The sequence below is a fragment of the Pelodiscus sinensis genome, chromosome 24, assembly GCF_052426305.1.
Source record: "Pelodiscus sinensis isolate ZL-2025 chromosome 24, ASM5242630v1, whole genome shotgun sequence".
NCBI classification, from domain to species: domain Eukaryota; kingdom Metazoa; phylum Chordata; order Testudines; family Trionychidae; genus Pelodiscus; species Pelodiscus sinensis.
In genome coordinates this window covers 22299743-22323740 of record NC_143075.1, presented here as the reverse complement: position 1 = coordinate 22323740, position 23998 = coordinate 22299743, and the positions used below count along the sequence as shown (strand labels likewise).

General features: G+C 44.1%; 1 protein-coding gene across 2 annotated transcripts in view; it reads right to left on the bottom strand.

Annotated features, from left to right (window-relative positions):
* Nucleotides 1-23998, bottom strand: part of USP48 (ubiquitin specific peptidase 48) — a 50602-nt gene that overhangs the window by 12164 nt on the left and 14440 nt on the right. For both annotated transcript variants that reach the window (XM_075906598.2, XM_075906599.2), the window contains exons 11-21: nt 22836-22985; nt 17717-17917; nt 15872-15986; nt 15418-15548; nt 13274-13345; nt 8771-8895; nt 8489-8611; nt 3862-3923; nt 2459-2569; nt 1324-1454; nt 932-1038 (exon numbers count right to left, since the gene is read on the bottom strand). In XM_075906598.2, the coding sequence (XP_075762713.1) occupies nt 932-1038; nt 1324-1454; nt 2459-2569; nt 3862-3923; nt 8489-8611; nt 8771-8895; nt 13274-13345; nt 15418-15548; nt 15872-15986; nt 17717-17917; nt 22836-22985 (1328 nt within the window). The remainder of the gene's footprint in view (nt 1-931; nt 1039-1323; nt 1455-2458; nt 2570-3861; nt 3924-8488; nt 8612-8770; nt 8896-13273; nt 13346-15417; nt 15549-15871; nt 15987-17716; nt 17918-22835; nt 22986-23998) is intronic.

Below are 23998 nucleotides of genomic sequence, written 5' to 3'. Positions count from 1 at the left end.
TGTCTGAGTTGCTGTTTCGTCCTGTGGCTGGTGGTTGGCGCCACTTGTTTGTGCGTGGTCTCTGTAGGTGCTGTCATTGGTTTGGCAGTTCCACGTTGCCACTGATGGACTTTGTGCAAGAAGGGGAGCCATCATTTGTGGTAAAGATTGTGGCACCGCATCCTTTGTAGGGGCAGTTGGTGCCATGAAGTAGGTGGCCATTTTGTGCCTGCTACTTGGCTGCCCTGCCCTGCCCTGCCAGTAGAGGTCCCAAAGTGGGCGGTGCCAGAAGGAGCCTGGTGCATCAACTGTTCTCACTCCATAAGGGCGGCACTGAGGGTGGGGACCTCACTGGAGACCTTTTATTGAATGGTTCTCAGCTTGGTGAGGATGAGACCCTTTTCCTGTTCCCAGAGACTGCACCCACAGAGTCCCTTCTCATGGCCTGTCTGGGGTCCCATGTACAAGTCAGGGATTTCTCCATTAAAACGAGTCTCTCCTTGCCCTAGCCTTCAGATTGTTCCAGGGAGTGAACTCTATGGTACGTGCGACTCGCCCAGGCATTTGAAACTAAGGGAGTGTCCATTAGGTACTGGCACAGTCTTTTAACACCTGGGGATCCAGGCATATTTAAAGCACCCCTACTAGAAACTTTGAGATGAAATTTTTTTTAAACTGTAAACATAACGCTAGTTACACTAAGAATTTACTCAGCTATGACCGATCAAACACTGCTAGCGAAAATCTCCGATCGACAGCGCCAGTGCACACCACCACCTGATGGTCAGCACTCGAAGAAGACACATTAAGTGATTTCTCTCGCAGAATGGGAATTCTCTTTTCGAATACACATTCTTCTCTGATGACTACTCACATAGCTATCTTGGCTACTGCTCAGTGCAGTTTACTTTTAACCACTACCAAGTGAAGCCTGGAAAGGAAAGATCGATACCTTTTTATTATCCACCACTTTGTGTACATAGATGGTGGCCTGGGAATACTCGCGCAGATCCCTCTGCTGCTGGCATAACAGCCCCTCTCTGCATTCAGGACACAGCTCTAGAAAGATGAGCAAGGAAAGTATGGTTACAATTTGGTGACAAGGACATTATACTAGGCCCTGCTACAAATACTCTTCGCCTTTCATACCTGAAAGAGGCTTGCATAATGTGGGGTACATTCTCCAATCTCTGCATTTAGTGGGTACTAAGAAACTGGCATCTATCCTTTTCCACCCCTCCCTTAAATCTGACCATGGCAGCTCCCTCACCAGACCCCACAAGGGAGCCAGTACCAGTTGGAAGAGCTATTCTACAGACACTGGTGAAGAAGAAACTCACTTACTGGGCTCAGAATCGAAAAGCATGCTCTCAGGGCTCGTCTCAGCAGTTTGCATTCTGATGATTTTTATAACGTGATCCACAACAAATAGTTTCTGTATTGCCTCCCACTCACTGGGCCACATTAGAGCTATACTGTGCAAAGAAACACAACATGCTTCATGACAAAGGAAAAAACAAGCCATAAGGACTCAATTATAGCTGTGTATTATTAAAGGAAACTGTACACCAGCCTTAAAAGTGCACTGGGCTTTGGATTCACACCTTTTGAAATGTTAAAAACAGCGTCTTTACCACCTAAAGCAAAACTATGTAGGGAGAAAAGATGGAAGGAAAAATATGGAAGTGGAGGACTGTTCTAGTTAGCTCTGTGTCACTGAAGAAGCAATCCCTAGAGCCCTGCACAGATACAGATTTCTACCCACACGTGTGATACTGATAAATCAGTACCCAGTGATGCACAGGGCTCCACTCCCAGGAGACACTGTAGCCAAAGGAGAGGAACGTGGTGCCGCCGCTCCCAGGAACCAGTGCCCTGTGCGCACCAGCATCACCCCCCATCTCTCCTGTCTGAGGTCATACAGCCCTGCTAACAGGAGGCACTTCCGATGTGGGATGCTGGCTCCTGCAGCGGCAGCACTACATTCCTCTCCTTTGGCCGCAGCATCTCCTGGGAACTGAGAGCGCCCTGTGGGTACAAATCTGTATCAGCACAGGGGACTAGGAAACCCATAAAACATGAAATCCATTGATAGCATCCAATAGCCTGATGATAAAATCTTATGGGAAGCAAGACGACCTGGGTCCATTCTGATGGAAGAGCTAAGGAAGGGAGTTTCCCCAGCCTTAGGCTGGTTTAATTCCCAATAGTAAGCTCAACTTTACAGATACAATTTCTTTCTCCAACACTAGTCTTGTTTCTGCAGAGCACTTATTACTGAATAGGTGTGGTGCTTTCTGCATGAAGGTGCAAAGGGGTTTTTCACAGCAAGGTCATTCAAAAACAGGCATCTCCCAGGGAAACAGTTACAATTTACAGAGCTCAAAAGCACTAGACCCACAGCTCATTTGATTCATGTATTCCTGGAGGCTGGGAGAGAAATACCTGACAAAGGAAGGCAAGTCAACAGAGAACTCACAGTTTAGAGTCTTCTTTGGTCATGGAAGCAAATGTGAACATAAGGCCCCCATGTGGGCAGAGAAGAGCACTGTTTCCTACTGATGATACAGGACTGCATCTCGTAGGTCTTCTGCTCAAACAGGAGAAGGGAAAACAAATGTGTACTTTGCAGTGTCAGAGAAAGCAGCATGACTCTGACAGAAAAGTGTAGCTACTTATAAGGGCATAGTAACTTAACGAATATAGGTAGATTCTGGCAAATTATTTCAGATTAAAACAACTGGCTTTTTTGGTAAACATCTAAATGCTTTGAGCCAACATTTTTTGAACCAGCAGTCAAAGTGTTATTTTGTTTGACCCAAACTCTTTTAAATTTTGGTTTTTCATTTTTGTGAGAAAAACTGATTCAAAACTAGCATAACTGGGGGGAGGGGCAAATTTTCACTCAGCTTTAGCTAGACATACAGTTACGCTATTTCCTGACCAAGAAATCAAAAGTCAGCAAATAGCACTGAGAAGAGACATGAGGAGAGCATGTCGATTTGTGATTGTAGAGAAGTATCCAAGACACAGAAGTGTTAGACGGCCAGACTCAGGGACACGGGGCTATTGATCCTGGGATGTTACTCTTGTATTTAGCACTGACGGGAGGGTTTTCCTCTCCCAGGGTATGTCTACACTACCCCCTAGTTCGAACTAGCGGGGGTAATGTAGTCATCCGCAGTTGCAAATGAAGCCCGGGATTTGAATTTCCCGGGCTTCATTTGCATGAAGCTGGCCGGCACCATTTTTAAATGCCGACTAGTTCGAACCCCGTGCCGCGCGGCTACACGCGGCACGGAGTAGCTAGTTCGGATTAGGCTTCTAATCCGAGGAGTACAGCTAGTTCGGAATAGGAAGCCTAATCCGAACTAGCTACTCCGTGCCGCGTGTAGCCGCGCGGCACGGGGTTCGAACTAGCTGGCATTTAAAAATGGTGCAGGCCGGCTTCATGCAAATGAAGCCCGGGAAATTCAAATCCCGGGCTTCATTTGCAACTGCGGATGACTACATTGCCCCGCTAGTTCGAACTAGGGGGGTAGTGCATACATACTCCTACATATGACAGATTACAGAAGCAGGACTGAGAGTTATGTCCTTTGGCCAGGATATTGATTTAACTAATCAATCTGGGATCTAGCCGGACCACCTTGCGGAGACAATGTAAACATGAACATCTGTTGTTTCTTAGAACCTATAGTGCTCAATCCCAGATTAAACATCTCAGTACTTCCTTACTGCCACAAGGTCAGTCAGGGCACAGTAGGGTATCAGCCAATTCTACACTGCACAACCCAGATCATCCAAAAGTCAAAGTGCTACATAGAACACTACAAGGAATTAAGGAAGTTCTGTGAAGATTTAAAATATGAACCAATTTACCTTACAAATTTCCTCCATTCTTCTACAAAGAACTGTGATACAATGTAGAGCTCATCTGTCTCCTGGAAAAACAGACTTCATTTAAATTAACCTGACAACGGAGATAGAAAAAACCTAAGTTTTCATGGTCTTGGTTGTACCTGCTCCTTTTCTAGGGCCCAACATTTACAATCACTCGATTCCAGCATGGCTTCTGAAAGCCAGCTGATATAATTGGAGATCAATACAAGAACATAGCACACAGTAAACCCTGTGTTACTGCTTATGTTACATTAGACTGTTAATTGGGCACAAAACTGAATTATCTTTAGTCCGTTGTAGAAATAATTTCTACTGAGTTCCAGCAAACTTTATGGCACGCACAGCCTGTGATTAGCCGGCAGAACATACTCCACCTAACCACAGATGCACAGTTTGCTGCTTTGATGTGCAGATCTTGTTGCACACAAAAGAGGCCACTGGCATTCCTCCATACCCCACCCGCAAGTACCCTGGGCCAGCCTCCCATCCCCATTACTACAGGGTCTCCTTAGAACCCTCATCCTCACATACATACTGGGGCATTGTGTCCCTTATTTCCCTCCTCTGCCTGTACCAGGATCCCTCATGCTATTGTGTATCCTCAGACTTTTATCCTCCATTTTCTCTTTCAAGGCTGCGTGTTCCCATTCCTCTGTCCCCTCATGCCAAGACCTCTGTTCTCACTCCATGCCAGGGACTGTGTGCGCTTCCTGCAGCCGTTCAGGGCATTAACACGTTGAGGTCTACTGGGAGGAAGGGCAGAGGTGGGATGGTGATGGAGGCACGAGGCAATGTTGCAATGGCAGCCATGAACTGGTTGGTTGATCTACAGACAATGACAGAGATGACTGAATCCGCTGAATGTGCAACTCCTGGGGGAATTCTGCCCCCTGCCTGGGGCACAGAATTCAGACCTTTTGCAGATTTCTTAGCTCCTCAGCAGAAAAATGGGAGCGTAAAGAAATCTGTGACGTACACACGCCTTCCGCTAAGAGCCAATCACAGCAGCAGAGGGGCTGGCATGTCAACACGGGTCCAGACAGTAAGGGGGTGGGGCTGGGCGCCTGCCTGTATGTGAATGAGTGATTCACTCTGTCACGCTCTTGCTCCTGCTGCATCCAGGGCATGGAGGTGTAGGGCTGTGTGAAGCAGGCAGAGCACAAATGGGACAACAGAAAAGGCTAATAATTCCCAGCCTTAAGAACATCAGAACGGCTAGACTGGGTCGCACCAAAGACCCATCCAGCCCAGTGTCCCGTGGGCCGACAGCGGCCAGCGCCAGGAGCCCCAGAGGGGGTGAACAGACCAGGGAGTCATCACGTGATCCCTCCCGTCGCCCATTTCCAGCAGCTGACAAATAGAGGCCAGGGACACCCTTCCTAACCCTGGCTACAAGTGGTGATGGACCTTTTTGGAATTTTTTTCTCTCCAAGTGCAGGGTTTGTGTGCGCGCGCGCGTGTGGAGGGAATGGTGGGGGAAGATTAGTCACTGCCATCCAAGACAACAAAATCATAGAACCGGAAGGACCTTCAGACATAGGGTTGCCAGATACTCACAAAAAATATCAATCATGGCAGGAAAGGGGAAGGAACTGAAGTTGTTGAGCAAAAAACCGAAAACCAAAACAAAAAACCCAACTGCACAAAAAAAGTCAATGCGCCTTTAAATCCCCCCGCGCCACGTTCCCCCTTCCCCCTTTCCCCCTCACCAGACGTGGCAGGAGAGGAATGTCCCAAGCAGCCTTCCGTCCGAGAAAAACATTTTACATGTCCGGTATTTTCTGTTTGTTTTCTTTTACCACAGAGGCCACAAATATCGGACTGTCCAGGCCAATACCGGACACCTGGCACCCCTACCCGAGAGGTCCACCTAGTCCAATCCCCTGCACTCATGGCACAACCCAGCACCATTAGAGTCATTCTTAATTAATTAAGGCTCCTTTAAATTGCTCGCAGTAAGGCTCCTTTACACCATGCTAACAACAGTAACTGAATCCCGCCCCGTGTCAGAAAGGCACGGTGGGGTTACATTACAGTTCAGAATCTAGCTGACTTACCATTTTTTTTTAAATGTGGGACGATTAGCAAAACTGAATCATTTTCTTGTGTGAAAGTCTGGGCACTTCTACCACAATGAAAGTAACAAAAATGATAATCCAGGGTTGTAAATGGAATGCAGGGCCTTGGTTACCAAGTATCTGTAACGTAACTTTAACGTGTTTAACTGTTCACCATTTCCTATTGATTTTTTCCCTGTATAGTAGTTCAAATAAATTACCAAGATAAGTGAAATTGGTGCAATTATATTGCTTTTGACAAATAAAATATGCAGAATTTTAGATTTTTTGGCCAAGAATTCCCCAGGAATAATGTGCTAATAAGATGCCAGGGATGTCTTCCCCCTCATTTTCCCTTTCTGGTTTTCACCAAAATCAACAGGGTTCTGCCCTTTGATGCTAGAACATCCCTGAAATTGATTCGATGAGGTTTTCAAAAGTTACATTCGAACTGCAATACTAATGCCTGGAGATTGCAAGGATGTGCATTGCTCTGACCGGGCACCGATTAACTGGTACTCCATAGCAGCCCACCACAAGCAGAGGGCTGCTACAGCCCTGCAGGGGGGCCAAGAGCAGAAGCGGGCAGCCCTGCAGGGAAGGGGAGGGAGGAACCGGTTTAACTGGTTTACTGGGATTTGCTGCTAGTACAAAATTCCCACCCATGCTCAGTGGAGCAGTATTGCAAACAGCCTTGCTACTCCGCTCATGATGGGCCCCAAGCGTTCACAACCCCCACCCCTACCTGTGACTTGTTTGCTGCTTAAAGACTCCCCATGTTTGCCTGCTGCTGGCAAAGCCACTCGCCATTCCCGCTAGCAGGGCTCAGAATAGAATCCCCCAGCACCCACTCACCAGCCAGTGCTCTAAACCCAGCCCTGCGGTGCAGAAGACTAATTAGCATCCTATCCCGGTGCCACTGCTCTAACTGCATCGGACGCAGTGGGTCTTTGCCCACCAAAGCTTACCCCAAGGAATCTGTTTGCCATAAGGTGCCACGGGACTCCTTGTTTATGCTAGCCCAGCTCCACGGGAGCAGCAAGTGCAACACACACAGAACTACAGTCATGTTACCTTCTTCTTCAATGTATTGAGACGCTCAAGGACCAAAGGCGGCCCTCAGACAGAGTAGCGCCCTCAGGACAGAAAACAATTCAACTATACTCCAATAAGAACACAATGCTACAGTGCAAACCCTAATGCTACAGTGCAAACCACTGAGGCACTAACGGTAACAGCAATTGGTTGATAAAAGGGAAACTCTTTCTTTGGTACACGCAGACGTGCCTTGCAGAACAAGGGCAGTGGACACCACTTCTCTTTTGAGAGAATGAACATAAAAGGCAAAATCTTCTTGTTTGTGGGCTGCCATTTCTGCTCCCACACCTTGCCCCAATGACTTGTGCAGCATGTAGCTTTTACAGCTGCCTTTCTGCAACTAGACCTACATGAACATCTCTCTGGAAAGCTGGAGGGATGATTACAGGAGTAGCTGGATTATTGCACCAAATGTCCTGGATGCTTGACAAGATCATCTGGAGAAAGCAGGCAGAGTCAAGAAGTAGGGACAAAAGGTGAGGGAAAGAGAAGAGATCTCAGGAGTCATCAAGTCCAGCCCCCTACCCAAAGCAGGACTAATCCCAACTCAATCATCCTAACCAGGACTACAAGCCGGGATTTAAAAACCTCTAGGGATGGAGATTCCACCCCCTCCCTAGGGAACCCATCCCAGTGCTTCTCCACCCTCCTAGGGAAATCCTTTTTCCTAATAGCCAACCTAGACCTCCCCCGCTGCAATGTGAGACCACTGCTCCTTGAGCTAAGACCCAGGCAGGAGGCCGTACTGCGGAACTAGGCTGAGAAGAAGTTTTACTGACTGATGTTTGATTGACATTTGGACAGAAAGGGAAACTAATTTCTCTGACCAAGTATCAACCTCCATGCAACCAGGGCTGCTCCAACGGCTGGAACGTCAACTTAAGGATTCAGGAGATCCAGGATCCGTTCCCTGCTTGGCCCCAGACAGCCCGAGCACATCTTGCAGGCACAAAGATTCCACCCCCAGCTGTACAACTGGGATAAAGGCCCTGCTCAGCCTCACACAGGATGGGGAGAACAAATGCATTTCAAGTTTGAGAGGTGCTCGGACACAGCAGAAACAGGGCCAGCACCGTACCCAAGGCACCAGACAGCCTAAGCACATCTCGCAGGCACGAAGATTCCACAAAGACGGTACCGGAGGAAGCTGACTTACTAGCACTCGCTAGTCTTCATTTTAAAGGACATTCTCTTGTAAGAGTTGCACCTCCGCAAGTGCCAGTCCAAAGAGCACCCAGGAGCTCTTTATCCAAAGAGAATGTCCAAGTCAGAGCTTAAAGCTTATTGCAAAAATGTTCCTTAACCCCGTGGTTGCAGAGTCTAATATTTTGCTCATGGATTCCCTCCCCCCACCTACAACACAGCAGCATTCTGCAGTCTCTCGTCAGATGCAAGAGTACAGTAACAGCCTTTTCCCATGTCTGGGAGACAAACTTCCTTCGTCTTTGTACCTGAGGCCAGCTACCAAGGCAAGGTCTGCATTTGTCTTGAAACAGGTTCTGGAGTGCAGTCTTCTGCTCACTTGCCATCATCTTATGCAGGGCTTCATTCTCCTCTCCTTCTCTTTCCAGGATCTGCGTGAAAACAATGCTCTTTTGGCCACTGGGGTTTAGTTCCCAAAAGGCACTAGTAAAGAAGTAAAGGCAGATTTTTTTTTCATCCTACACATTTTAAGCCATGTTCATGCCAGCATGAATCTGACAGCTACCACCGTACATCAACTAGTCAGATACCTTGCACTGGGAGCAGCACTCCTTGCTATATGGAAATTCTGGGGCCTTTGGAAAATACTGCTTGAGCTTCATCCAGGCTTCTTTAGAAACAACCTTTCTTTCATTTTCTGATATGCACAGGTCACCTGCAAGAAGAAATTCAAGACCGCATTTGTTTAGTGCAGCCTCAGCCAAAATTTTGCAGCACTACGCAGATTTAAAAGATTACTTGTATGAGTGGAGCAGGAGATTTTACACCATTATAATCTGACACCTGTGTCAGCACTTGAATTAAAAAAAACAAACACTTTTTTTTTTGCATAAAGTCACCTTCAGCCTTTATTTCCATCCCCATCAAGGATTCAGTTTCCTCCTGGAGGTAGGATTTTAGTGTTTACTCTCAGCAACAGTATGTTTTAAGAATTATAGGTAATTATTTTAAAAGCTAAACCAATACATTCTTAAATACAGCACTCCTATTTAAAAGGACTAATCTACAAGACTGCCCTTTGGATTTATAAAGCCATGTCCCTGAGCAGCAGATCCAAATACAACAAGAGGAAAGGAAAGACAGAAATCCATGAACAACAGGAAGAGAATTAAGGGCAAGAACAGCTCCAGGAGAGCGGGTACAAACACACACAGAAGGACTAACGTTTTCCCATTTGTGGATGTCTCAAATTAGGTATCTAAAAAGTGATTTGATTTTCAAAAGTGCTAAGCACCCTACAAATTTTTACTGACTTAAAATGGAAGCTGGATGTGCTATATATATCTCTGAAAAACAAGGCTATCATGACCTATTTGCCTAAACAGGACTTCAGGCACTGAAAATTCTGCTCAAAATGTTCTCCCCATACATCTGACAACTACACCTCTGAAAGCTACTGTGTTTAAAACTCCACATTTCAGCAGCAATGGCTTAGAATAAGATGTACAGGACACTCAAACAGCAAGGAGCCATAATTAAAACACGGCAAATTCCTCCTTCCATAATGCCCATCTTGGAAAAAGGTGAAATGCACAAACTGCACAGAAAGCGGAATGCTACCTGCAGTACACCATCATGTGCACCTTTTGACCAAGAAAGTACCTTATTTCATTCAGTTGGGTGGAATTAATTGTGTGCAAGGATAAAATAATATGAAGTGTACCAAATATTATTAAAAATAATGCCAACCGCCTATATATCATTTCTCTTGAACTATCAGGACAGACAAAAAACCTGACAAAGCCATTCAATGAACTACAGAAAGCATTTGTGAATTATTCTGATAACAGCTATGCCAAAAAAGATCACTGAGCTGCAGAAGAGGCACCACATTTATGTGCAAGAGTCAATGTGGTGTGAAAACACAGTATTGCACACACGGGAAACTCTGCTAGTTCATGGGTGACAGATTGAACAAGCCATCATTTTTGCCTGACTTCTAGTTGCGAAGGGAAAGGTACAAACACAACTGAGCCCTCTATTTTCAGCCGCTGCTGCTAAGTCAAAAGCCTGGTGATGCTACAATGTAACAATGCTGATGCACAACAAAAGGCTAATAATAATTTCAGAATAGAGGATAAAGCACCAACCACTGGCATGGGAAACAACAATGCTCAACCTTTAAAGTGAGCATTAACCAACAGTGGGAAGCAAAACTTGACAATCTGTTGCACTTGAGGGAGCTAACTACTATTGAAAAGTTTCTCTTTTCTCTTGCCTACCCCACTATGAGAGGGGGTTGGGTGAGCCACAAGATACAGAAACAAACCTGGGGGAACTCCTCAACTGAATTTCTTCAGTATGAAAACAAGTCTTCAGTGTCACTGACCTGCATCTTCTCTCACTCTGACAGTCTCAACTCCTGCCAATTTCCCAAAGACAAAGGAGCAACACTCCATTCCTGGCTTACTGACAATAAACAAAGGTCAGACTGGATTGCTTTAAAACAGCATTTAATGAAACAGCTGCTACATTTGACCAGCTATTAACCTAGATCTCCATATGGGGAAAGCAGGATGTGCATAGTTTTCAAAAACCATCAGGGGTATGAAAATAAGGCTGTGCAAGCAATTGCTCTGACATCATACGATGAATGAAAACAGACGAATAAGCTAAGTGAGAAGTGGGAAATCGAGTCAATGCAAATGCTGGACCATCCATAAGGCAAAGACCCTGATCACTGTCCCCTCTCATCATCACCATCGTCATCTCTCTTCTCCCCCCTCCTGCCCCCAGAGGTAGATTCTGAGCAAGAACATCAAAGATGGCCTAATCTGGTAAGCAGAAAAATAAATATATTCAATGGCGTCAGGAAACTAGTGGAGAGGGAGAAATAACCAGAGATGAATTAGAGATGCAAAAGGTCCTGACATATGTATGTAAGAAGATGGTAGCAGGAATTTTTAAGAGGAAAAACCCATCGGATAGGTTTGGCTTGCGTCCAAAAACAATAGCTCAAGCATCAGGCTTTGCAGAAAGCACCATTATGGCAGCAGGTTTTTTCCACTGCAAAATTAAAGCTCATTCTACAGAAGAGAAATTAGCCAATTCCACTTAATTCGGTGGAAAATACTGAATGCATAAAGATGAAAAGGGCATTTTACACGAACAATCCGCGGTTAGCACATGATAATGAAACCTGCACTTTTGATGGCCTCAGTGTTTAATGTAATTCATTTTTACGTGGATTCAAGTCGCAGATCAATTTATAAATGAACCTACTAATATGCAGGGAAATATTTTCAAAATGCTTATGATGGATCTTTCTGCTCTGCAGTTTTGTATTAGTCTTGTGGGACTGTCAATTAAAATGGTTAAAATGACATTTTAGCCATTCTATTTGAGAACATGCCTTTATTAATCCAAAAGCGTGCATCTTTTATTAGTTCCCCGACAGACCTGAAGATAGTGCCTAATTGCTCCGATTACCTCATGATAATACAGTCACTGCCCTGCCTCTAATGCGTATCCCCCCCCCCCCCCCCGCCTCAGGCCCTGCTGCAGCCTAGAGCACGAAGCTTCATTAAGGTGTTACCCATGAGGGCTCAGCCAAGTGCTAGTCCATTACTGAACAGCAAGACATTCCCTGGGAAATGTTCCATCCTCGGACTCCACCCCCTCAGCCAAGCATCACACGCACCCTGGCCGTGTACAGCACTACATGCGATAGAATCGGTTAAAATTACAGTATATGTATGGGCTGTCTTTTGTCTGTTGAAAAACATTTCCCTGCAATCTAACCTCCTGCTCATTTACATTAATTCTTATGGGGAAACTGGATTTGCTTTACATAGTTTTGCTTAAAGTGGCATTTTTCAGGAACACATTACAACGTTAAGTGAAGAGTTACTGTATATTAGAGAGGTTTCGTTCTCTTCAAAAAGAAGCAGAATGTCTTTCAAACCGCAAACTAATGAGGCTTGCGAGTTCTTGGAATTTAGGAATGAGGTCCCCTATCTGTCACAGGCAGCTTTTCTGTGCAATATCACCCATCACCTGAATTCCCTCAACTTCCCGCTCCAAAGCCACATGAGCAGCGTCAGAGATCTCATTGAAAAAGCATCTGCAGTCAGAGGATCTTGAAATCTGTCAGACAGACTTAACAGAAAAGATAGATTCATAGAATCATAGAGCTGAAAGAGACCTCAGGAGGTCATCAAGTTCTGCCCCCTGCCCAGGGCAGGGCCAATCCCAACTAATCAAGATGCTGCACTTTCCCACACTGCATGTCACTGCTACACATGAATCTTTGATGAAAGCAACACAAGAATTCCTAAACGATCTCATTGAAAATATTTGCTTGTATTTATTTGTAATCTGTTTATTGTCTTATGCTGAAGACAAGAACATTCTTCATTCAGCTGATGAAGGTGCCTTTCAATGAGAAATTGCAAGGCTCCAGAACTCAGATGTTCTTGAAGGGAAAACTCAGAAGTGGGACTTTGATTTCTGGATTCAGTTTCAGAATCCAGCCATCTATCTTTTAGCAATGTTTGATCAACATACCTATGCAAATCAGGGTCTTCTACCATGAATATTATTCAAGCAACACTGCCAGCCCCTCAGATGTAGATCTACTAGTGCAGATGCCTTGCCCTTAACTCCCACAAACCTCACATCAGGGATTGCCACAAGCACAGGTAACAACGCTGATTTAAAAACTGTGTTAAAGATAAATACGCTAATACTTGTTACAATCAAGATCTTTATTAATTAGCAGCTGAAGTTTGCCTTCAATGCAAATGGCCCACCGCTTGTCATAAAATTTTCAAATCAGTCTGAGGGTACATCTAATTGGATCACTGATCTAGATTCTCCTCGGAAGTCTCCCATCAAAACTATCCCACCATATCACTAGCTCATGAGCTCTGATTTGAATGTGAGCTGTGATCACGCAATAAACATTTAAGAAAAGCAAAGTCAATCAGAAATAAATTTAAGCCCAGCTAATCTTGGGTTTTGCAGAACAAATATGGAAATAACGGGTCTTCCAAATACTATGTGCTCAGTTCTGCCCCTACATACGCACTTACCGTGTGGGCAGACAAGGTCTTCATTAAAATTTAACTCCTCTTCCTCCTCCCTCTTTTCTTCATTTGACTCATCTGATGAAAAAAAAGTAGATTGCTCAGATGCTCTCTGATGTAGAGTTTGATTCTCTGGAGGAATCACAACAATTTGTTTCCTTTTCAAATTGCTGCAAACTTTTAACAGCAATATACAATTAAGTTTATTGGCGAGGGCAGGCTTGTACACACAATATATTTTGAGTGCTCTGAAGTACATGGAAAAACTAGTAGTTCCATGTCACCTTAGGGCATGTCTACACGAGGATTTTTTTTTAAATGACATATTTTGAAATAACTCCCAAAATAACTATTTCAAAAAAAGCGTATTCCCCAAGGAAAGCAGGAGTTGTTATTTCAAAACAGGCTTGGTAGCATGGACGCTCTACTTGTTATTTCGAAATAACTCCCTAGTGTAGACCGGAGCACGCACGCACACGCACACAAACTATGTATTAGGATCATAAGCTCGCTTATCTCATGGGACAAAGCTTCTCATATATGACGAAGCGGGTTTTGCAAACAAAAGCGCAGGATATTATACGTACTTATTGTTAGTCTCTAAGATGCCACAGGACTACTCATTTTAAAGTTACAGGCTAACCTGGCTACCGAGACTCTGAAGAACATAGAGTGCAAGATTAGCTTTGACATGAGATCATAAAGGTGGCATTCATCATAGCTGAAACACTGGGGCTTTTCACTGCTCCCAAAAAGCTCAGATGGAAATGAATAGAACAGTTCGCACCAGATCGAAGTGGAGGGAACAGAAATCTTACAGGCAAAATATTGGTCAGATCTTTGCCTTGAGGAGTCTGATCCAAACCAGATGTACCCATTCAAATGAGACCAAGCACCATTCCACTCCAGTGGCTTCCACGAGTAACTTTGAGACAGGATTGTGCCTTTTCTGTTTTGGAAAATGCAGGCAACCCAGAAACACATGCTTACTGTGACAAAGGGAAGTTTTTACTAATCACTCCTATTAGCTCTGCAGGGGAAAATAAAATGGGACTGCACTTAAATATAGCTGACAACTGGTTTACATTTGCAAAGTTAAGTTGACAAAGGTACAGCTCTCAGGGGATGTGAAAAATTCACACCCTTATGTGCCACAGCTCAGCCAAACTAAGCCCCAATGTAGACATGACTAATGGAAGAATGCTTCCAGCAGCTTAGCTACCGTTGTTCAGGGAGGTGGAGTTCCCATAGCCGCAGAAAAAGCCCTTCCATCGCTGTAGGAACTCACTACGGTATGGTGCCAGTGGCATAGCTAGTGTCGTAGCTGTATTGCTACAGCCATAGTGGGAATGGGGCTTATGGGCCAACTGCAGGGCCAGATTCTACCGTCAGGTGTAAGTGCGATTACATGGGTGTAAGAAATGGCAGAGTTTGACTGGCCCAAATCTGTAAGAAAATAAGTACATACTGTTTCTGAAATTATTCAAACTGGGTCTAATACAGGAGGCCCTGTATTAGACTTGCAACACGACTGGTTCCCGGGGAAGTGGCGAGTTGGAGGCATTGTAACTCGAACCCTCATTTACGATAGGCGCTGTGCGCCGTCATAAATGTGGGCCGAGGATGAAAGTTGGGGGTTTTCAGCCCCTTCCGCACTTACAAACATGGATGTAATTTGGGGGGTAGGAACTCAGGCAGTCGCAAGTTGGGGGCCTCCTGTACCTGCTACTTGGTATTACAGTAGAACCCCAGAGTTACGGGCACCTCAGGAATGGAGGTTGTTTGCAACTCTGAACAAAGCCTTATGGTTGTTCTTTCAAAAGTTTACAAATTAATATTGACTTAGTAAAGATTCAAAGCTGCATTATGCAGAAGGAAAATGCTTTCTTTTTTTAGTAGTTTAACACAGTGCTATGTTTGCCTCTTTTTGGACTATGCACTTCCAGTTCCAAATGGGACGTGCATTCAACTGGTCAGTTGGTAACTCGCGTGTTAACTCAGAGGGTACTGCACATCATTCAGACCTGCTCAAAACAGCAGCGATTCCTACAACTGAAACAGAATTGCTAGAATGCGTACACACTATAGGAACATGCAATCTATTTCTCAGGTAGGGGGAGAAATCAGGTTGCCTAGTTTTAAACAGCTACCTTTGCTTTGTGCATCTCCATTCATTTTCCCATTACTCTGGTCTGCATCATCATCTTGCTCATTTAATTGTTCCAGAGCCAACTGACGCCAACTCCGCAAGGATGACTTTCCAACCCAAAATCCATCATTACTGTACAGAAAGAAAGACAACATTAACAATACAATCCTTAAATTAGATTTACAGGTTTTGGTTCAAAAGGCGAGCTGTTAACATCTTTGTTGGACCATTTCCAGTTCCTCTTCGTGTCTCGAAGCTTATGGGCAAGCTCAAAAGCGCGTCTCTTTCCCAAACCGGAGTTGGTTCAATAAAAGATATTACCTAACCCATATTCTCTTACAACCTGGGATGGCTACAATGTTGCAAACAACTGTTCACATCTCATTGTTAAAAATGTAAATATCACTGAACAGACTTGCACAATGCAAACACTGGAATGGGCCAGCACCACATACCCTTTTACTGTAATTTTCAGCAAGTTTGTGACAGTTTTATAGTCTTCGTTTAATTGGTTTTTCAGTCGTAATATCCGACACCTCTCTACCACACAGTCCTTGCAAAGTGCTTTTACTAGAGAAACAAAAGAGAGACACCGCTGTGTTAAGAATACTACTGTGACCCTTCAAAACAAAATAACTTCTGCAGCTCGGGCACCACCACTGGAAGCAACTCAGTCAAGTGAGCTTCCTGTGGTTACTGACAGTGACACCTATATCCTGATTTAGATGGAAATACACAGTAACAGATGAACTGGACCAAGGCACTGCCTATAGAGCATGGATAGATATAACGGGTCCAAGAGCTCCCCCTGGGCTCATCGGTTAATTCTATCAACTACGTGCATTCCCCAGAGGCAGCAAGGGGAGGGGGAGAGGCAGGAGCCAGTGCCTGTGGAGAGCCAGCTTGTAAGCCAGAGCCCCACAAGCACTAGATCCAGGGGGAGTTGCCTGCCCTCTCCCTTCACTCCCCCATGCTGCTATTTCTGAAAGAGGGATAGCAGTGCAGAGGTGAGGGGAGCAGACGGGAGCCACTACACAGGGGAAGCCAGCTTTCCATGCGTGCCAGCTCCGCAGAGCCACTTGCCTGCCTGGGGAAGGGGCAGGCGGCGCTGCCAGTGCTCTGGGGGAGCAGACTTTCAAAACAGCTCCCCTCACGGGGTGACGGGGGGCTCCCCGGGAGAGGGACTGAGTGCGCACTGGCTGCCAGCCCCACGCCAGGAGACTATCAAATAACCATGCAACCGCAAAATTTGACCCCAGTTACACACTTATTCAATGACTCAATATGTAACATCCCTAACTGAGGTAAGCTTTTGATGAGGATCTGCTCCTTTAGCATCAATACGTCTCATCGCCTCAGTTTCACAAATCTGCATGTCTGATATTAACAGCTTATATTAACTAGAACAAACTTAAGAGCAATGTGTGTAGACCTAGGGTTTAAACATGACTGCTATTGCAAATTTCTGTTTTACCATTAAACACACAGCCAAAGAATGTGAACATACAGTGTACAAGCAGTATAAATATACAGCCGCTCCCCGAGTTACGGCCACCTCCACTTACAACCATTCGCACTTATGACCAAAGCGGTTGTAAATGCGGATCCGAGTTACAAATGGCGATCCGCGCTTACGAACAGCGCGGTCGCCATGTAACTCTATGGGATCCGAGTTACGAACACTTCAAATTATGGCCAAGTCTTTGGTCCGTAACTCGGGGAGCGGCTGTACTTCCTAGCACGGAGCTGCTTGGGGAACATCTACAGGTGAAATACAACAGTTCCTCTCCTTGGCTAGCACAACCTCCCTTCTTCCCTGAGCTGAGAATAATGTACCGAAATACCGGCTTTTGTCAGCAGAGAATGACGCAATGCATCCACTGCCTACAGAGCACTGATAGAAACAATAGGTCCAGGAGCTCCCCCTCATTCTCATTTTAGAGTCTTTATACAAGTTTTGCTATTTTACAAAATGTTTATTTTAAAAAGCTTCATTAAAATACTCAAGTCTTTAACCTAAATATGCCATTTCCTTTTATAGGAACTGCACAAAACTGCTTCAGGGCACAAAGCAGACTCAAGATCTGAAATGTATCGACCATTCATATTCCCCAGCCAGCTGTTTAACCATAACTAAGCAGCACTATCAAAAGCGGCCATCTAGAAAAATACAAGCAGGACAGATGGCCTGGCAAAAAAGGAAGCTGACACAGGATGCAAAACAGATTTCAATGTACAAAAATTTAAATCCTAAAAGTAAATGTCACGTGAGTGTTTTCTATGCACTAGTTTAAAGTTACCATTTAGCCTGGGGCCACCTCCATATCGCCGGTAAAAGTAGTCAGCAACATACTCAGATATTCTCTTCATAATGGATATTTTATCAGGGTGCAATTTGCCATGTGAACACAAGCATGCAGTATTATCTATGGGTTTGGGAGGAGCAGATTCATCCAGCCATTTCTGTAACCATTCGAGAGAGACAAACTCATATGGGCAACCTAGAAACAAAAATGAACAAGAAACAAACCTATACATTTCTACAAATACATGGTACAGGAGAGGACATTTTAAAACTACTCTGCAGTTTAACAGTACTTTTTTAAAATTAAAATTGGTGGGGGAATTTACCCCCCAAAAAAGGTGTATTATACAGTTTCCATGCCAATTCTGAAGTGGGCTGTGCCCACGAAAGCTCATGATACCATCTACATGTTTTGTTAGTCTTTAAAGTGCTACTAAATTATTTGTTGTTTAAGTTTTATATATTATATTAAAACGTCTGATTTATATACTACATAATACGTGAGTCAAATATCTTGAAAAAAGTCACTGATGGCAAGTATAACTCAAAACAGTGTAGCCATCCTTGTAAACCAGGAGTTTCACCGAAAAAGCAACTGGAAGTGTAATTAACAAAAGGCTATGAAATGCCAGAGTTGCAAAAAGTTGATCTCAATGCTTTTTTGGGCTGATTGTGGGAACATAGCAGATTTACTTCTGCACATCAAGTCTGGTCAATACTGAAAAGACACTCACTGGCACTTCTACAAGAATACTGGAAAGTTAATGGGGGAGATAGAGACTAGGTAAGGAGAAGTCAGGAAGTTAAATACAGCTGGCTGAGGCATCAAGGACATTTCTGAAACACTTCAGAAATTTCTACTGTCAGTTGCATTTATAAGTTGACTTTGGGGAAACAAACTCCTTAACATTTCTTAGAGAGAGGCACAACAAAGCTAAACCAAATACTTCATGTACTGCAATGTACACTGGGCTTTTCATACACCTCAAACTGGTCCTCAGCACAACTAACTGGCAGTGATTCCAGGCAATGGTACTACATAAATATCTGAAAAAGTATAAGCTTCGCTATTGCTATATCGTATTTACTCTACACAGAACATCGTCACAATTGCTGGATTTAAACTATTTTTAATGCAACAGCTTGGGACAAAAAAATTCCAATTCATGCAACTGAAGGAGAAACTCAGACCACAGCCTTGATTTCAAGAAGGTAAGCAGCATGAGAGTGCATTGTCTGGAAGACTGTCACAATTAGATGTATTCCTTCTCTAAATATGCCGAGATCACCAATAGCAAACTATTCTAATTATCTGTAAAAAGCCAAAGTGATAAAATGTTTACTTGGAATTCTTGTTCGCCAAAAGTGACCCATGTCTGTGAAGATCATGGCCATAATCTCTTGATTCAACAGTGGCACTTCAAAAATACATCCAGGACATAGAACCAGCAGCGGGAATTCAGTGTGAACACCTGCCTTCACACCAAAACTTTTTATTAGCTTTAAGTATTAATGCCGTAATTTTCCAAGAGAGGACTCGATAGTGAGGTGCTCAGCTCCAAGTGACCTAATGTCACTGGCACTCAATACCTCTGACAAGCTGAGATGTTGCTTAAAAGCAGCAGAAATTGAAAAGTCGAAGACGGTGAAGGGAAGAATCTCAAAGGAAACAAATAGCCTGCTGGAGAAGTGGAGAAACATGAAAAGGAGCTCGGATAACAACTTCGAGTACTCCATTCTATGCAAGCTTATACGGCAAAAACTGAAGGATGATTTTTGAGAACTTCCGGAAAGAAAAACTCCTCAAAACAGCTGAATCACGCAAAAGCTTCAGGACATGCAAGGGGGAATTGACGCAGTATAGACTGAGCGTAACAACATTGAAGAACAAGGATGGAGAGACAGTTATCAACAGAGCAGGGATGGAGGAGGTCTGTAAGGACTTCTATACAGAACTATTCAAATCAAGAATCAACATCTCTCTCCCAATGCTCCAGGAGTCAGAAGAACACGTCCTCCCAATAATTGTCAGCGAAACCTGAAGTGCACTATACCAGATGAAGGGAAAAGCTCCAGGCAAAGATGGAATAACATCAGAAATGATTTCTGCAGGAGGCAAAAAACTTTGGAAGGCCCTCGCTTTAAGATTCAGTCAAAATCTTGAAGAAGGAAAAATACCATCAAGCTGGAAGGAGTCAAATACCATCTTGCTTCACAAGAAGGGTGATCAAGAAAATCTTAAGAATTACCGCCCTGTATGCCTACTCTCTCATATTTATAAGCTCTTTACAAATGTGATAACAAACCGACTTTCGCAGAGCCTGGATGAACAACAGCCGAGAGAGCAGGCAGGGTTTCAAAGAAATTTCAGCACGATCGACCATATATTTACTCTTAGCCAGCTCCTAGAAAGAGCGAGGGAATACAAACTTCCGCTGTGCATTGCTGTCGTCGACTAGGAAAAGGCCTTCGATAGCCATCGAGTTCAACATAATATTAAAGGCGCTCGCAGAGCAGGGCATTAACACGCAATATTGCCCTGCTCTGCGAATACTGGATGTACAACAGATATTACTATCCTTGAAACTCCCCTTCATATCGCAATCGAGAAAGGCGTGAAGCAAGGAGATACAATTTCACTGAAACTATTCACTGCATGCCTCAAAATGGTTATGAACAAGGTCAATTGGCGGAGTGGTGTCAACATAAATGGAGAATGATTATCTCCTCTCAGATTTGCAGACAACATTGTATTAATTGCTGAAAGCACCAACCAATTGTAAAGCATGCTACGAAGATTTGACAAGAAAAGCAGTCAGGTCGGTCTGAAAATGAACCGCTGCAAAACGAAATACATGCGATCAGACGCCTTACGAAAAGCCCGAATAACGATAACAGGAGAAGAAATCGAAGTAGTGGAACAGTACATATATTTGGGCCAAGAAATTAATATGCTCCAAGATCTAAACGGAGAATTCTCGCAAAGTATTTGGGCAGGATGGTGTGCATTCAGTTCCATCAAGGACATCCTCAAAGGAAAAATCCATAAGACCACACGTACAAATATCTTCAATTCAACAGTGCTGCCAGCCATGTTGTATAGCAGTGAAGCATGGGCACTGAGAAGAGCAGCAACTATTGGTAGCTGAAAGGACAATGGAGCAAGCTATGTTGAGAATTTCCTTTCTGGATCGTATTCCAAATGAAATGATCAGAGAACGCAGTGGCGAGAAAGATATCATCGTGGAAAACAGACATAACAAAATGCGATAGGCAGGCCACGGACAACAGGTGGACCACAATTATTGCTGAGTGGTACCCGCGAGAACAGAAAAGACCACTTGGTCGGCCTCCAAGAAGATGGGAAGATGACATTGTTAAACGTTTTGGACAAACGTGGAGAAGAAAGGCAAGAGTGTGAGACGAATGGTGGACGTGTTGTGATTGGCGCAGTCTTAACAATAGCTGAAGACCGATGGATCCTGGTGACTTAGGTGTCTTCATTTGGAAGCAAGCGTTACACTTTGGGCATCCATGTCTGAAAAGTTTGACCAAAGTATTTCATGAACTAAAATCACACACCAGTCTACTTGCTTTTTATAAAAAGGAGGTATGATCTTAATTGAAAATGACTGAAAGTGTGAGAGAAGAGTTTGTCTACATGAAGTAACTATAGTACAGGTCTAGAACCTCACACCGTATGGAAAACGGAGGAGAGAAAGGAATAAAATCAAGCATTGAGTACTTTTTAAAACGTTAAAAAGGCAGCAAAAGAAAAGTAGGAAGGAGAGAAGAATCAGTGACAACTTGAGTGGGGGAGTTGGGGGAGGGAGGAGAACACGACAGGATACAGCTCTGGACAGTGTGTTTCTGGAAGACCACGAGATGGAAAATTTTCTGATGAGACTGATTCACCAAAAAATGCCAATCCACAGAAGTGAAATGTTTTGCTGAATCCAATCCAGGGGCTGGCTCTCAGGGCTGCTAGGCTCCTGTTCTGAAGCAGTAAAATGCAGGGGTGGACAATGTCCATTTTCCATATTTCTAAACTGCAGCACCCCATGTCAGGGTGTGCTGTATGAAATGGTCAGGGTGATTTCAGTTCGCAAAAAAGTGTCAATAAAATCTGCCTCCATTCCAAAATACTGAAGTTGATTGCAAACCAAGTCTCCATATTTTGGCCACTCCTCACCGGGAATTCTCACAGATAACAGCCTGCCTACATGGAGCTCTTCGTGTCTGTATAAAAATGACACTAACGACGTTCTGACAAACACGGAATGAATGTATGACCTATTACCTGTGGATTCATTTGGATCAACAGCACCAAAGCATGCCAGTGAACTGGAGATGCATGACGACTTGCATTACTTCCTTCTCAGTGCTACCAATCCAAAGGGAGCCGAGCGGCTCACAGGGCCGCTGAAAATGGGCATGGTGATATAAGCATAGGAGGGTGACTGAAGAGTGTCACTGATGGGGAGGAAGTATACCGAGGAAGAAGAGAGAAACAGCACCAGTGGCAGTTATGAGGAGGGACAGGGAACCAGGTAAGGAGAAGGAAGTAGGTTGTGGCAGAAAGGGTTATGGGGAAAGCAACACTGATCATGAATCATCTACTGTAGCCTTAGTATTGGTCAAAAAGGCCCTTCTCTCCTGGGGGGAAGGAGACATTAACAGCATCTAAACACTTCTAATGGTGTGCTCTGATCAGGATCATGTGAGCGGGTGTATTAATGTGGCACTAATGATCTGGAAGCAAACAGAGTATTTGAAGAAAGAGAGGAATGACCTTTTGGGGAAAGGCTCCTAGAGAAAATTAAGCACTTGTCAATTAAAGCTAAAGCTTGCAAAAAAACTCAAACCTTTGCAATCTTGTTTAACTACTTTAACATGTATAGTAGCAGCAAGCTGAGCGTGGTAGAGAATGTTCTCTTCCACTGCCTTTACAACACCCTGCTACCACAAATACCAGAACACAAAAGGCTACGAGGAAAAGGGAAGCAACACCCACTAGCTGATCTTATACATAAAATGGGAAATGGGGTTAGTTGTAGGACTTATTTACAGTGCTAATCTTAACAACAAAACACAACCAGAAATATCTTACAGACCAGCTTCAGCAGGTAACCTTTGGTAGAGCTCCTTCACCTCTTCATGTTTGATTTTGCCTCTGACCACACTCTGTTTGCGCATATCTGCCATTTCATTACACCACTCCTCAAACTTGCAGTTATCCCGTTCAACCAGCTCCTGCAAAAAAGCTGCGGAGAAAGAAAGAGCAGAAGTATTACCTACCACTAATCCTACTTTAACTTAAAAAAGGCCATAATTAAATCAATTATGCCAATTACCCCAGTGAGCAGTAATAGCCAATGGTAACAACCACTGAACTTCAAAGGTTTCCTCATACAAATAATAAAGAGTCTTTGTAAAAGTCATGTGCCTGGATAGTCCTCCTCTCCAATATTTACAGTTCAGTGTGTGCGCCAATATAGGTGATTAAACTTAAATGCTTTAATGCGGCCCAACAGAAGGTACTCTGGAGGACGTAACACTTGCAGTATTTTAGAACAAAACCCTTTGCTGCATGACAAATACTTTTCACATTTGAAAGGACTGCCAATAACATACTATTATTTTAATAGTCACGCTAAGGAGCGACCATTTTTGTACTGCTGTAACAGTGAAGGGCTGCAAATCAGGAGCCCACCAGACTGTTTCAGGGATGTTCCTACTAGTCTTTGACGCACCTAGTTACATTTTCTTGCCTCCCACTCATCTCAGCACCCAATACGTCCCGTAGCTGTTCCTCTATTTCTCTGGAGCAATCTCTATTTCCTCCTACTAAGATGCAGAAAAATCTAAGTCTTGAGTCTCAGTAGCACACCAGAATCCTTAACGCCACCTACCACAGAGGCCAGAAACAAGGATTTGCATGATCTAGGTGCTACATGGTTCTGGGATGAGTGCAGAATTTCTGCGGCTGAGGGAACAGGCAGGGTGTGATGCTCTATGGAATCTGGGGGACACTTGAGGATATTATAAATATTAATATTGCAAGATTGCAATGAGTTTGTCCTCTCTGGCAGGCAGTCTGGCATATCTCAGTTCTATGTTTGTATCACCTTTGTATTTTGGGTTATGCAGATGTATGCATGTCTGTATTACAAGCTTGTGCTGTGCTTCTGGGTGACACCCACAGACAGCATGGGGGTGCACTGCCTAGCTTGCTGGTTGGCCCATCAGCTACTCAACTGACCCGAGAAAAGGCGGG